Raw genomic sequence first — 16043 nt, 5'->3', positions numbered from 1 at the left:
TGCCCTATTCATTCTAAATTGTAGGAAACCGTGGTTACTTTCCACATCGACTGCTGTGGTTCAGTTTATGAACCCAAAGTACTAGGCAAGAAGGATTACCTACTTTTTCCATGAAAAGAGTAATACTTGGGCAATGCAATAGAAAATATATGAGGATGCAAAGTTGCCTTATACTGAGTCAGATCATTGGTCCATCTAGCTTTCTGTTGCCTGCTCTAACTTGCCTGCTCTGGTAGTGGCTGTCCACAAGGATCCCCTGTCTGTCAAGGAAGCAGCAAGGGACTTCCTGTATTCAAAGCATGTGAAATAACCCATCCCAAAAGGCTTGGACATATAGGGCATGTTCCCCACTTGCAGGAGAAAATGGGAAGAACTTGTATATTTGGGCTTCTGTATCTAAATTACATATCCTATTAGTCTTTTGACTACTATTGCAGGTGTACATATGTTTAATAAATTGTAAAGTAGTACATACTTTACTCCACAAATCTTCAGTTTCCCACTACAGAAGGCTTACAGAAGGTTTTCAGCCGATATTCTCGTTTGATCCTTATTTTACTTTGTATGTTGCCTTGAGTGCTATTTTAGAAGAGTTCATGATTAGCAAGTTTTTAAAATACTAATAAAATGTTGCAGAAATAAAATCTGTGCACCAACATTCAGTATATGGATTTCGACTGGGTTACAAAAACAAAGTTAACAGGAAGGTAAACATAACACAATATAAAATTATCCTGATATAAACTGGTTTCTTCAAGACAGTACTGGTTGATTTTGTTTCATTTTACCTACCATTCTGTTTCAAACTACTTTGTTTGTAAAAGGCTAATTTCTAACTCATGTGGATCTCCAAAACACAGCTCAGACAAGAAATGAATGCCAGAATGTAGCAGTTGCCCACTGAATCATCTGGCAAATGGTTCCACCAGCACTGAAATAAGCCAGGTAAACTTGTGGAAGGTTCACAGTCAGCTTTTCAAGACAGAAGGGAACCAATGAAGACCTCTTTAAGGACACAACATCTTGAAACATCACTCTTTGGAATTAAAGAGACTTCACACATGCCCTATTATTTCATAGGAACATTTAAAGAGGTTTTCAGCAGATTGTGCTTATCTAACTAATAAAGGGATGGGGCAGACAGAATATTTAAAAATCTATTTTCCATTCCAATTGATGGCAATTTGTGCTTCATGTTGGCTGCCCAAGGACTCATAGTCATCTTTCAGCAGCAAAGAACTGGCAACACTATTTGCCCCATGGAAGAGAAAGTTCAGCAAAATGATTCTAGGCAACAATCCAGCCACCATTAAGCACACTGTTATAACTGGTTATTTCTGTGGAAACTGTTTAAGCATGATTTTAAACTGTTCCATTGAAATCAATGGGAAGTACTTAACTATGGCTGGATCATGCCCAAAGTTTTGTTTATATATGCATGCTACAATCTGAAACATTTTTAACTTTTGAGTAAGGCCCATTGAACTCCATGAGGCTTGCTTCTGCGTAGACACACATAGGATTGCACTTAAATATTTTAAAACACACGGTAAGGTTTATGTCATTTTAGTTTCCATTTTAAAAACTTCCCCACCCACCCGACAGGATGAAAACGGCACATCTACAAAACACAGCTTTTAACTCAAGATTTACCTGAGACCCTGTAATGTGAAGACAGGCAAAAGGAAAGATATGATATAAACAGTCCCCTGAAAGAAAGTACAATTAGATTGGCTACTACAAACACTAGGAGGGGGAAAGAAACAGGCAAAACTACTCTAAAACTCACCATCTCTACACTGGTTGCTAAGATATTTTATAGGGACATATAACAGCACTAGTACACACTACAGGAACACCAATCACTTTTAAAAACCTCATATATGCATGTATAGGATACAAGAGGATACTAAAGGTTACAGTTTTGCCAATTATTTAAGACATATTTTTCTCCCTCATGTATAGTGCATATACAATACAAACAAGGGTTATTTCTATGGCATTTGTTGAATGTATTCTTACAAGCTCTATTTTCAATCTAGTTGTTAGGTTTAAAACTACTTTAAGATTAATACTTGTACGTCACTGCACATGTTGCAGCGTAATGCTATGGGGTGTACTGTGTGCAGTAACACACTTATGGGTAGCATGTCCAAGAAACACAATTCTCGCTCTTTCTCATTTTAGACTGTCCCTATACCACTGCAACTTGTGGTGGTGGTTAATGGCATATGAGTTTGGAATAACTGTGGATTGGGAGGAGGGGTATAAAAGCAAAGTATGTACACCTCAAGGTGGTTGTTTTGAGGAAGAATTTGTCTTTGAAAAGTTATGCGTTGTATATAGTAATAATTATTTTACAATTAATAATAGCAACAATTTTATAGACTAAATTCAGGGTTCAGGTACTTCACTCACCCTGCTGGCTGAAAGAGAAGAATACATCGAAAGGCTGTATAAAGAACTTTGTAAGAAAATAGCAGGGGCAAAAGACACAGATGATCTACAGAGCTAAACGCTAACAACTGTTTTCTATGTAGAAGCTACAATATACATACTATTGTAAGAATATAAAATTAGGCACAAATTATATGATGGCTTCTTGAGAAGTAGAGAGTGTGAACGGAAGAGTGGGAAGCAAGGAAAACATGTTTGAGACAAACCTAAAATGAGGACTTGCGTTTTCTTCCCTCTCTTCAGTTTGCCAAAATGATTAAGATATTTCAAAATACTGAGAACTGAGGCATTTTGATGAAACAGAAATAAAAACCTAGTAGAGTATTAATTGAAATGCATGAAATTAAGACAGGGGTGCCCATCTGCCTCAGCCTGGCACTCTCTTGCATCAGATTTCAAAACAGAGATACAGCTTTGTCTCCCACAGTATTCAACATCATGCTCTTATTTTATTTTTCTCCACATACACACACACACACACCTTTAAAAGAGCCTGAAAGGCTCATTAATCTCTCTCCACACCAATTCCAAGTATCATATTATATTAGTGCACTATATTGAAAGGCTGTCTCCTTGTATGCGTTACAAAGCAGCTCTGCTAGTGCCAATGTAACTAGCAGCCACTGAATGGAAGACATGTTGGCAGAGTCAGTGGGCCGTATTCAGCTCCTATGGTGTAAATGCTGGAAGATTCAATTCAAACTCAGAGGAGTCTTTCCACTTTCGTATCTGGCATCACCGAGGTAGGAATCTAGTCCCATATGTTGCATACTAACTCTCAGCTGCATCCTGCAATTTTAAATTGTTTCATACAACCAATTCCAGATAGTGTGTGAAGCAGAATAACTGCAGGATGAGGGAAAAGAGGGCCATAATTCAGAGAGCACATGTTTTTGTGTATGATATTCCAGGTACAAACCTCAGAATGCTCATTAAACGAGATCTCAGGTTGAGAAAGACTTTGGCCTGACTGGGTCTAAGATAGCAAATTTCAGGACTGCCCGCATGTTAGGTTTGGTAAGGAACAGGATCAATAGGCCACTAGGCCTGACTCTTGTCCTAGCTATATATCCAGTTATGGCCACACATTCCATTAAGATAGTAGGGTGGTTGTAGGCTGGGGCAAATAGATATGAAAAGGATTTGCCAAAATGGCAGCCCAACCACTTAGTTGTAGTATTCCAATAATTTTACATATTAAGACACTTGGTCCAGAGATGGTTCCCAGGCCTAATTTAATGTCCTTTAAAATCAATAACCACAGAGCAGGAAAACAAATTGTTGTGACTCTGCCACACTCAGGCAAACCTAGCAAATTTCCCCCGCCATTTTAGCCCCTATATTTACCGGGTTTTGCAGGTCATGAAAGTAGGCTATGGGTACTTCTGTATTAGATGGTTGTTTTGGTAACACATTCACTTTTTGTGTGTGCAAACCAACAGTAAGATGGCAACCATGGATGTATCTGCCTAGCACAACATATAGTTGCCAACCCACTTGTCTGTCAGCAAAACTAAACCATAGGCAGTGCTCATGGTTTCCCAGATGGTGCCAGCAACCTGTATCCCACTCATATGACTGCAACAGAACAAAAACTATTTGTGTGAAAGAGTAGGATTGGCCCAGCGCTCACGGAAGCAATTTCCCAAAGCAACTGACTGATTGTCACTGTTTCACAATGAATGTATTTCTTCCTGGGCACCACTGTGTGTAAAAACCCAACCCAGTACTTAAAGTGGTCTATCTAGTTCTTTACTACAAGCATGCAACAGTATATCTTACTTTCTAAGCAACCACTTTCAGGCACTGTGAGGAGGAAAGGGGACAATGAGAAAGAAAGAAAGAAAGAAAGAAAGAAAGAAAGAAAGAAAGAAAGAACGGGCTGTACAACATAGCCAGAAGTGGGGGAATTACTAGCACTGGGTCTCCAGTTCAAAATCTTTCGGTGGCAGTTTAAGTCCAAGGGAAGACGTTCCCAGTGGGTCTATCATATTCTGGTATCGTTCACCACGGTGTTTAGCCAAAAATGGTCCCCAATCTGGCTGTGGAGAGCAGACCAACTTGAGCCTCTAGAATTTGCAGGAGGGAGGAGAATTAAAAAAGTTACAGAAAGCAGATCAGGATCAGGTGAAATTAATGATATGTTAATTACACTGCACAGTAATATCACAATACCCTGCCATTCAGTGTTTGTTTTCCACAAGGCTAGTAGAAAAAAGCATTTAGGTTTTAATTATCCGGCCTTCTGCATCTTCTTTCTTCCTGTGTCCCCAAAATCAGGCACATGAAAACAACTCACAATCACAGACACCCTTCACCAAATTCACACACCAAAGGACATGTGCTCAACTATGTAGTCCAATCATCTAAGCAGTAGGTTGCTGCATCAAAATAATTGGATTTTTGTTTAGCAAATTTCCCCAAAGTATACAGATGACCAAAAAGTAATACAGTGCCAGGACTATGCAAATATTTTAATTATCAGATCACAAATTATTTTAGTACTATGTGTGGAGGGGAAACAATGAATTAATTCTGCAGAGATGCAGACAATTAAAAATTGAAGTCATTGTTAAAGATAAATAATTTGACTGGTGAATTTTATATAGAAAAAAGCAAAGAAAAACATATTTATGATGGTTTAAAAGGGAACAATTATATGTTTATTGCCTATTAAAGGGAATCAAGCCTCCATATCAGTTATTTTAATTTCTGCTTAATTACCAGCTTGCAACCTTTGCCTCCCAAATTGACTGTAATGAACTGGGTAACTCCAGCTACTGTGCTGAAAATGAAATAACTGCTTCAGTGAAATAATTTCCTTTCAGACAAGATGCAATGTTTTGGCACTACTTTGGGTAATATCATTTAAAAGAAGAAGTGATGGCAGGTTTTTTGAATACGCAAGCCAGTCCTCTTAAGGTTAGAAATTGATGAACAAAGTTACTGACTTGAGAAAGAAGGGGTGGCAGCCTGAAAAATGCAATAGGTTTTAGTATAGGTATTAACTCACTTTAAAGGTAGTTCAGAAGAATCAAAACCAAACAATAAACTCTTGTTTTTATTGCTTTGCTGTGTCACTACTTGATAACTCAGAAGCTATGTTTGCTATACAGTATGCTTATTTTGAAAGAAAAAAAATGATAATCCCCAGAAACTGGGGATCAATAGAACAGGCCCTTAAATATTATTCTGAGTTGGGCAGTTAGGCTATATGCCAAACCCTTTCTAATTCCTGGGGCCAGCAAAGATTCAATTGTTGGAATAGCCAGGCCAGCTGCTTGGTGAGCTAATGCCCTCTACGTATGGGCCGTTAGGGTAAAAAAGGAAGTGGCTTTGTGCCAAACAGCTGGGCCCCTACCTCACCTGGCTGTAAGAAAAAGGGACATGGGGACTTCCGGTCGGCGCCAGCGCTTAATGGCGGTCCGAGCCTCGAGCTCCGAGGCAGGACTGCTCCGTTAGTTTGGGTCTTACCCGCTACGGCAAGCGGGGGACCCCTAAAATCACAGGCGCGGAGCCTGTGAACAAAGGAGATTCGGTGGGCACCCTTTGCGCCCCCCGGTACTGTAAGGGAGCCTTTTTAAAGGCTTCTGAGCGGCATCGGGGTAAGCGCGGTGCTGAGAGTCGTCACCCAGCTAGCGGAGTGAAGCCGCGTCGCCATGAGCGGAGAGCGCCGATTCCTTCCTGCAATTGGAATTTGACCACAACACCCGTGAGTAAGATCGGAAAAGTAACGGGACTTTAAAAAAATTTGGCTGAAAACGGGAAAGGCAAAAATTAAGGAAGTCTGCCTCCCCGGAACTGCAGAAGGAATAAAGCAACGAAAATCAAGCTGCACTTAAAGGGAACCTTTCCAATTTTTTTAAGCTGTCAAACTGACATCGGACTTAAAACCTCCCCCCAGATTGGCAGGAGAAGGGGGGAAGGGACTGGAACGTTGTTAATCTGCTGGAAAATTAATGGAAATTTAAGACCTTCCATTGCCAAATCCCCTGGGGTCGGGCTGCCCAAACAAGACACCGGGACGTGGACTGTCAAACTCTGAGAAGTGGGGACTTGTTTGCAAAAAAGTTATCGGACCTTAGATATACTTTGCTGCATTCTGGCCACATAGAAAAATAGAGACATTACAATTTGGACATTGGAAACTGTATAACTTTTGGCTACTGTTATACTCCCTTGCTTCTTTGTTTTCTTCTATCTCTGCCATTTGGATACAATTGAATGCTCCCTCTAGAGGGCTCTATTTGAAACTGTTGCACTTGAAAAAGTAACAGTGGGATTTTCCACTTGGGAATCAACTCTGTGAAAACGACCTTGAGGATATGAGTGCCCCTACAGACGAGATAGTAACAAGGCAGAAAGCAAAACAATCTCACAAGAAAAGGGCCTCTATATCAGGAACTGCAGCTGTGCAGGAAAAAACACCAGCTTCTATGGATCCTATGACTCAGGCTCTACTTAAAATAAATCAATCCCTGGAAGCACTGACAAAACTTTCGACAGAGAATTCTAAAAAATTAACAGAGTTGACAACAAGGTTGGATGTGAATATGGCTAGTGTTGCATCGAACACAGATTCTATAAATAGATTAATTCAGGAAAGTTCAGAAACACGAAAGATTGCAGAAAGTGCAAAAATAACGGCTGAAGAGACAAGGGAAAAATTTGGGCCTATTATTAAAAAAGTGAATGAGCATGATGCTGCCCTCTCCTTACTGGAACTTCAACGTAAAGAGAAGAATTTAAAATTTAGATTGGTGCCTGAAGGGGAAGGGGACAACCTTGTGAAATTTCTTACAGAGAACATCATAACTTTTTGGCGGGAGGAATGGGAGGAAGATGAGGAACTTGAGATAATATCAGCCTTTCGATTGGGTAGAAGGCAGGACAAAAAACCAAGGGACTGCCTAATTACATTGAGATCAAAAGAAGAAAGAGATAGAATATTGAATTTGCATTATCAAAAGGCATTGGTGATTCAAAATTGTCAGATACAGATTTTTAAGGACATTCCTAAATACATTTTAGAGGTGAGAACATATTACAAGAGTTTAGTAGACCTGCTGAAGAAAAACACTATACCATTCAGATGGGAATTTCCACAAGGATTGTCCTTTAACTTCAATGGAAGGAAGATTAAAATAAAAACAATTCAGGACAAAGAACTATTTCTAGAGAAGTATCTGGAGGATCTGCAGAAAGGAACCGTGGAGGAGAGGGAACCACCCGATATAGCAAATTTGTCATTTGGACTTCCACTACCACCATCGGAGGAAGAGCAGAAGCTTGGAGCAGTTGGAGGAACAGCTACCTAAATACAAAATGTCTCTGCAACTCCTTAGTTGGAACTGTAATGGTTTGAACCTTCCTCGGAAAAGAAGACAGGTTTTTCACATTTTGAAGAAAGAACAATTAGACATAATATGTTTGCAAGAAACCCATATTGCCAGGATACACAGGAAATTATTAATAAATAAGAGACTCGGTCAAGAATTCATCTCATCAGACAAAGTAAAGAAAAGAGGTGTGGTGATCTATGCAAAGGAAAAGTTGGCTCCAAAATTAATATTTAAAGATGAACAAGGAAGATACCTGGCAATTGAAATACAAATTCAAGGAGAAAAGATATTAATTGTGGGAGTTTATGCCCCAAATGAAGGGAAGGCCGAATTCTTTAGGAAGTTGCATGAGACATTAGTTGACTTTTTAGACTATAAAATCCTAATGATGGGAGACATGAATGGAGTTGTCTCAACAAACATGGATAAAGCACAGAGACAAGTGATTTCAAAAGAAGGGAGACTACCAAAGATCTTTTTCGAAATGACTGAAACTATGGACTTGATTGATATTTGGAGAATAAAGAATCCTCTAGAGAGAGAGGGAACCTTCTTCTCTGAAGCAAAAATGACATGGACAAGAATAGACCAAATTTGGATTTCTAGTAGTCTGGCGTCAAGAACAAAAAAAGTAGAAATCTGCCCAAAAACGTGCTCCGACCACAATGCGGTCAAGATGGAGATGAAACTAACAACAACTGGTTCCTTTAGATGGAGAATGAATGACACCCTATTCAAGGATGAAGAGATCCATAAGAAGGCCCTTAAAACATTAAAAGATTATTTTGAGATCAACAGGAAAACAGATGTGGAAAAAAGAATAATTTGGGACGCAAGCAAAGCCGTGATGCGAGGTTTCCTAATTCAACAAAATTCTATTAAGAGGAAGCAACAAAATGAAAAGAAGGAAAAAATTTTAGAAAAAATAAAAGAAGGAGAGAAGAAGTTGAGGTCCAAACCAAAGTCTCATGAGATTTTGAGAGAAATAAAGTTTCATCAGATGCATTACATGGAACTTATGAACCAACAAATAGAATGGAAGATAAAGCAAATGAGACAAAAAACTTTTGAATCAGCGGATAAATGTGGGAAACTTCTGTCATGGCAATTGAAAAAAAGGCAGAAAATGAACACGGTAACAAGTTTAGAAATGGATGGAAAGATTATCCACAAACCCAACGAGATCAACAATTGTTTTCAAAGCTTTTTTAAGAAATTGTATGCACAAGGGCCAACCAACGAGCAAGAAATAGAAGAATTCATTAGAAAATACGGTTTACCAAAAATCTCAGAACAAAGTAAAAGGATCTTAAACGAGGAAATAACAGAACAAGAAATAGAGGGTGCCATTCAAAATATGAAATTGGGAAAATCACCAGGACCAGATGGCCTGACGGCCAAATACTACAAAATGCTGAAAGAATGGCTGATACAACCATTGAAGGAAGTTTGCAATGAAATTTTAAAGGGGAAAAAGGCACCTGAATCGTGGAAAGAGGCTTTCATCTCACTTATACCGAAAACAGAGACTGAGAAGAACCAAGTTAAAAACTACCGCCCTATATCTTTACTCAATGTGGATTACAAAATTTTTGCAGACATTTTGGCAAAAAGATTGAAAAGAGTGTTGGCAGATGAGATTCATAAGGACCAAACAGGCTTTCTCCCAGGTAGACATATGTCAGACAATGTGAGGAACATTATAGACATTTTGGAGCTGCTGGACGTTGACATTAATAGGAAAGCAGTTTTGATTTTTGTGGACGCGGAGAAAGCCTTTGACAACATTTGTTGGACTTTTATGAAAAAGAATCTCCAAGGGATGGGGGTAGGACAAGGTTTTGAAAACGGTATAGGTGCAATATACTCTCAACAAAAGGCCAAATTAATTGTAAATAACGTGGTAACAGAAGAAATACCTATAGAAAAAGGTACACGACAGGGCTGCCCAATATCCCCTTTGCTTTTTATATCGGTCCTGGAGGTTTTGTTAAACATGATTAGAAAGGACCAGTTGGTTAAAGGTTCAGGTCGGAGTTAGACATTATAAATTAAGAGCATTTGCAGATGACCTAGTATTGACTTTGCAACAGCCAGACACTAGTACTAAATGAGTATTAGAATTAATTGAAACATTTGGTCGAGTAGCAGGTTTTAAATTGAATAGACAAAAAACGAAAGTGTTGGAAAAAAATTTAACAATGGAAGAAAGAGAGAGTTTTCAGAATGAAACAGGTTTGGAAATTACAAAAAGGGTAAAATACCTGGGGGTAAACTTAACATCCAAGAATGTGAACTTATTTAAGGATAATTATGAAAAATGTTGGTCAGAAGTTAAAAAGGATTTGGAAATATGGTCAAGGCTGAAACTTTCCTTGTTAGGCCGAATTGCTACCATTAAGATGAATGTATTGCCTAGAATGCTGTTTTTATTCCAGACGTTGCAGATTGTGGACAAGATGGACTGTTTCAAGAAGTGGCAGAAAGACATATCAAAATTTGTCTGGCAGGGCAAAAAGCCCAGAATTAAATTTAAGATTTTAACTGATGCAAAGGATAGAGGGGGGTTTGCCCTGCCGGACTTAAGACTTTATTATGAATCAGCAGCTTTCTGCTGGTTGAAACACTGGCTACTTCTTGAGAATACTGACATTTTGGATCTGGAAGGGTATGACAATAGTTTTGGTTGGCATGCATATTTATGGTATGACAAGGTAAAGGTGTATAAAAGTTTTAAAAACCATATTGTAAGGAAAGCATTGTATAACGTTTGGATTAGATACAAAGACTTGTTGGAAAGTAAAACCCCTAGGTGGGTGTCACCAATGGAAGCTAGGGAAGTAAAAAAGCTTAATATGGATTCTAAATGGCCAAAATATCATGAGATCATAGATTATGATGGGGAAAGGGTGAAACTTCAGAGTTATGAGAAACTAAAACCTAAGGTTCGAGATTGGTTGCATTACTATCAGATAAATGAGACGTTTAAACAGGACAGGAAAATAGGATTTCAGAAAGAGAAGTCAAAATTAGAAACAGAATTGTTGGAACCCAATACTAAGAATTTATCAAGAATGTATAACTTGCTGTTAAAATGGAATACACAGGATGAAACGGTGAAATCTGCTATGATTAAATGGGCACAAGATATAGGTCATGATATTATGTTTGCTGACTGGGAACAGTTATGGACCACCGGTATTAAATTTACTGCATGTAATGCTTTAAAAGAAAATATTATGAAAATGATCTACCGGTGGTACATGACCCCAGTCAAGCTAGCAAAAATTTATCATTTGCCTAATAATAAGTGTTGGAAATGTAATGAGACTGAAGGCACTTTCTACCACCTTTGGTGGACCTGCCCAAAGGTTAAAGCTTTCTGGGAAATGATCTATAATGAAATTAAGAAGGTCCTTAAGTGGACTTTTCCTAAGAAACCAGAGGCTTTCCTCTTGGGTATGGTGGGCCAAGTGGTGTTAAGGAAGGATAGGACTTTCTTTATGTATGCCACTACAGCAGCAAGAATTCTACTGGCAAAGTATTGGAAGACGCAAGAACTACCTACTCTGGAAGAATGGCAAACAAAGGTGATTGACTTTATGGGACTGGCTGAGATGACGGGCAGAATCCGGGACCAGGGGAAAGAGACAGTGGAAGAGGACTGGAAGAATTTCAAAATATATCTTAAAAATAACTGTAAAATTGAGGAATGTTAAGATGTCAGGGGGTAAGAAGTAAAGAATTGCAGCAGTAAACAAAAAAACTTAAGAAATATTTACGAAAAGGAACTAAGACAATGGACTTAAGGGTTGCTAAAGAATTTTTAAACAAGGATGCAGGGATGGGGAGGTATGGGGAAGTCAAAGAAAAAAGGCTATGAACCGATGAGTATGAAGTTATATTGTGTTACACTGTTCTTTATTTTATGTGTGGAAAATTAATAAAAATTATTATAAAAAAAAAAAAAGAAAAAGGGACATGGACCTGAGTTGAAGTGGGTGTTCATGTGTGTGAGGGGGCTAGAAGCAGGCAGAAACCGGAGACAGAGACAGGCTTGGTTTCTATTTGAATCCAAGGCTGTGCCTATGGGAGAAGCAAGGCCTTCTGGGGTGTTAATGTTGTGACCCTCTCCATCGTAGGCTCAGGTTGTCTATACGTGTAAATAAGCCAAATCTCATAAAGACATCATAATCTCCACTATCCCTCATTCCATGGAAACTAAACCCTTGGGTAAGGGCCTGGAACCCCAGGAATTACACACCGTTTGAAGATTTGTGTGCAACAATATATTCTGAGTCAATGTGGACCATCCCCACTCCATCAGTGCTGAATCATTATTATGTTAATGGGATGTGATTCTTTTCCTTTTCTAAGCACTGTTTTTGAAACTGGTGTAAACATGTGAGATGCCAACCTTATCCTATATCCTTAAAAATGTAAGAGAAGGTGTAAAACTTACCTCAATAAATCTGCCAGGAGCTATGTGCATTTTTATCACAAACATAACGGGAATCCAGATAACAGAACAAGCTAGCATCAACCATCCGAGTACCATAGACCAGCCTGGGTAGTGGTAGCTGCCATAAGTCATGGGTTCCCACTGGTAGAAGCTGAAGCAAAGGATGAACTGGTAAACAAACAAACAAACAAAACTATCAGCAAACACACTTGGATACAAACTGTACGAAATGTATGAGTACATTATACATACACACACAATTTAATTCATTTGAAATAGTATGAGTGCACATAAACAGGCCATATCATTATACTACAATAAATATATTTCTATAATCAGATCAGAGCCTCTGTTGTACCAGTGTAAACCTAGCATAATTCCACAGACATCAATGGAATCAAGTTATATTTACATGTGGGAATGAGACCAAAACTTTGTACCTACAGTAAAAAACTTTATTATGCAATCTATTGGCAGTGTAACTGAATGCAATTGTATTATTATTTCATTGCACTTACTGTATATAGAGCAATGCATCTGCTTCTGCTGGTGCATAATTCAGTAACATCTATGAACTGCCTACATTTACCATAATTTAACACAGAAGGTTTATAACACTGTTGCCATTAATGCATATATAAAAAATGACAACTCGTGAGATGTAGATCCATTTAAAAGCAACCTTAACTATTCCTATACAGCAAATGTTAGTTACATCTAATATTAGTCTGAACAAAGACAAAGACAAGAAAGACGCAGGTTGGCTTTCTCCCGGTCTTATGTACAGCACTATATGCATGTTTATCAGTGTGAAAAACTTCCTCTGTTATGAACAGAACTCTACACATGTTACTGCTGCATACTGTATCTTTCTTCCCTTAGGTAGGACAGTGACTTAGGGGTGATTCTGAGCAGAAAAGGGGTAGATTTTGGCTGGAAGAGAAAGAGTTGGGCAGTGCCTTCTCCAACATTTCCTCAGCTTAAAGACACAGCCTCTCTTTGCTGCTTTGTTGTTGTTTTTTAAAGGTGGGGGGTGGAGAGATACATGCAGCTTCATGTCAACAAAAATGAACGAGGCACATTAGGGGATCTGGGGATCTTTCCCTGCTGTTGGACAAGGGAGCAAAAGGCTATTTTGTTTCCTTTGTAATCCCCTCTACCCCCATATTATTATTTCTTTTTCTGATGTTGCTATTCCCTTAAACTGATGCTATTACTGCTGAGGACTGCAGGTGGTGAACAGGCCAGGAGGTAAGGACAAGGAGGTAGGCAGTAGAGAAGGCAAGCTGCCTCTGCTGGTAGCCTCATTCACTTGCACCCACAAGAGGCAATGGTGGCAGGGAGGAGGAGGAGGAGGAGGAGGAGGAGGAGGAGGGGAGGAGGTCAGTGACTAGCGGATACGTGGCAGACAGCAACTGAGTCAAATGGCAGACCCCTCACAGGGCTAGATAGAGGGGGGAGCCCTTTGATAAAGCAAATCCAACCTGCTTGTAGTTTTCAGTTTGCTGCCAGTCTGGCTGCAATGCAACCTATCTCTGCCATCAGAACAGGACACTGCACCTACTCAGGAATAGAAGTCGGTTGGAGCAAGAAGCATTCATCAGCCAGTTACAAAGAAGCAACTAGGACACCAACCACTCCTGGTATAATTCATAGCCATAGCTGTCAACTTTTCCCTTTTTTTAAGGGAAATTCCCTTATTCTGAATAGGATTCCTCACAAGAAAAGGGGAAAGCTATGTTCATCTCTCTCTCTCTCTCTCTCTCTCTCTCTCTCTCTCTCTCTGGGTGGGTGGGTGGGTGGGTGTGGGTGTGTTTCCTACATCACACATAAATTCTGGATCATATGATGCACACACACAACTTGAACTGTGGTATAGCTAACATTGTGGAGAAATCTGTTCTTTGTGTAGGCCATTTGCTGCTTTCCAAAGAATGTAACCCAGTTGAAATATGGATTGTGATCTGAAAATCTGTGTGGCTGGTATTGCTTAGCGGAAGCATATACAATAGCTGAGCCCCTTATATGAGCAGAACATTTTAAAAGGATCTGCACCCTTTTTTGTTTGTTTATCAGATTTCTGAGCCACGCATCAAAAGATTTCAGGCTGGTGTACTAAAGCATGAATGAAATTCAGCTATACAACATACAATTTAAAGCAAACAAATAAGCATAACAAAATACAAGAAGGCAAAATGAACAAAAAACAAACATATCTACAAACAGAATAGAACTCAATTGCAAAAACCACATATAATATAAAATGCCTGGGCAAGTGGGAAGGTCTTTTCCTAATGAAGTTTCATCCCTGAACTATTAGGCTCCACCCTGTCGACCATAGCAAGGTACCAGAATTTTGTCTTTTTTCAATAAGAGGTCAATGCAACATCAGATTTGGACCTTACACAATCACATCTGATAGGACTAAAAGCAGGTTGACAGACCATGCTTCAAACAGCTGCACTTCTTTTCTGCGTGTGTGATAGCAACTTTGCTTATTGGAAAAACAAAATAAAAAAATTCCTTCCAGTAGCACTTTAAAGACCAACTAAGTTAGTACTATGGCAGACCAACACGGCTACCTATCTGTAACTTGCTTATTGGAGACATGTTACAGAGATATGTTACAGTTGAGAGTAATATATTACAGTTGATGGGATTAGTAATGGGAACTATGCATGGTTTGATTTAGAATAAGCCAGTTTCCTAGGTTCCTAATCTTGAACCACAGTTCACCTGAATCACCTTGCCTAGGGAAGATACAAAGTCTTTTGCTTTATTCCCTCACAGGCCAATAACATGACTGGACTTAGAGATGGGAAGAACCCCTGGCAGATGTGGATTTCTGCAGCTGGAATCTGCCAAAATTTCCAGAATTCATCTGGTGATAATCACAGTGACCTTCACCACATCACACTGAAGTACTGAACAATGGCATCCCTTGACCTTGCTGAGTTTTGCTGGGTAGTTTTCAACCCCATCTGCTTACCAATATATCATATATAATCTAAAATGACTGGGCAAGTGATGTGTGGTAACAAAGGGTAGCCTAAAACTGAAATATATACCATAGTTTTGTGGGGTATTATTCTACTCCAAGCCAGTCTTGGAGTGGTAAAATCTCTCAAAACAAAACTGTGTGTTGTGTCATAAAAAGGGCACTTACCTCTTGTCTCCTGGATTGGTTTATGTTTGAAAAATTGCACAGGGCCTCTCACACCACCCCCATTAGCTAGGACAAAAGAGCATCCCAATGATAAGGAGGAGAAGGAAATAGATTTGGGGAATTTTTTTGTCCAAATTTTTTTCATTTATAGAACACAATCTGTAAATAGCAAGCAGATGAACTCTGGGAGCATTACTTGCTGCCGTCCAGGTGGGAATAAATTTGGAGAACAATATTGATGCAATTCTGCAATCGACAATAACACCAATTTTTTAAAGTAAGTATTTAGTTTTAGTTAGTTTTAAAAAAACAAACAGGCAAGATTTCCATGTTGTGATTTCGCAGTCCAGTGCCTGGAGTCTGGGTAATCAGGTCAACATGTCATCTATGTTTAGCGGGAATAGTAAAGTCTTTTTGTACCTCTAAATCATCTCTGCTTTTCCAAAAGGAAGTGAATAAAACTATGCAACAATACTATACAAATTTTAACCATTTCTGGGTCAGGGTGTTCCTTTATGTTAGCTATTTAAATATAGCATCTGAACACACACATTGCCTACCTTTCTGTCTGCTAACATGCATTCATATATCCTGGATTTTAGTGGGATTTCTCAAA

General features: G+C 39.0%; 1 protein-coding gene across 1 annotated transcript in view; it reads right to left on the bottom strand.

Annotated features, from left to right (window-relative positions):
* Window positions 1–844: 844 nt before the first annotated feature.
* SLC6A5 (solute carrier family 6 member 5) overlaps window positions 845–16043 on the bottom strand; it is a 74074-nt gene continuing 58875 nt past the window's right edge. Inside the window, exons 15-16 of the mRNA XM_079966720.1 lie at window positions 12262–12429; window positions 845–4526 (exon numbers count right to left, since the gene is read on the bottom strand). Coding sequence (XP_079822846.1) covers window positions 4371–4526; window positions 12262–12429 — 324 coding nt within the window. The 3' untranslated portion in view covers window positions 845–4370. The remainder of the gene's footprint in view (window positions 4527–12261; window positions 12430–16043) is intronic.

This window comes from Podarcis cretensis (assembly GCF_951804945.1).
Source record: "Podarcis cretensis genome assembly, chromosome: 1".
Taxonomy (NCBI): domain Eukaryota; kingdom Metazoa; phylum Chordata; class Lepidosauria; order Squamata; family Lacertidae; genus Podarcis; species Podarcis cretensis.
This window is presented reverse-complemented; position numbering and strand designations above follow the sequence as displayed.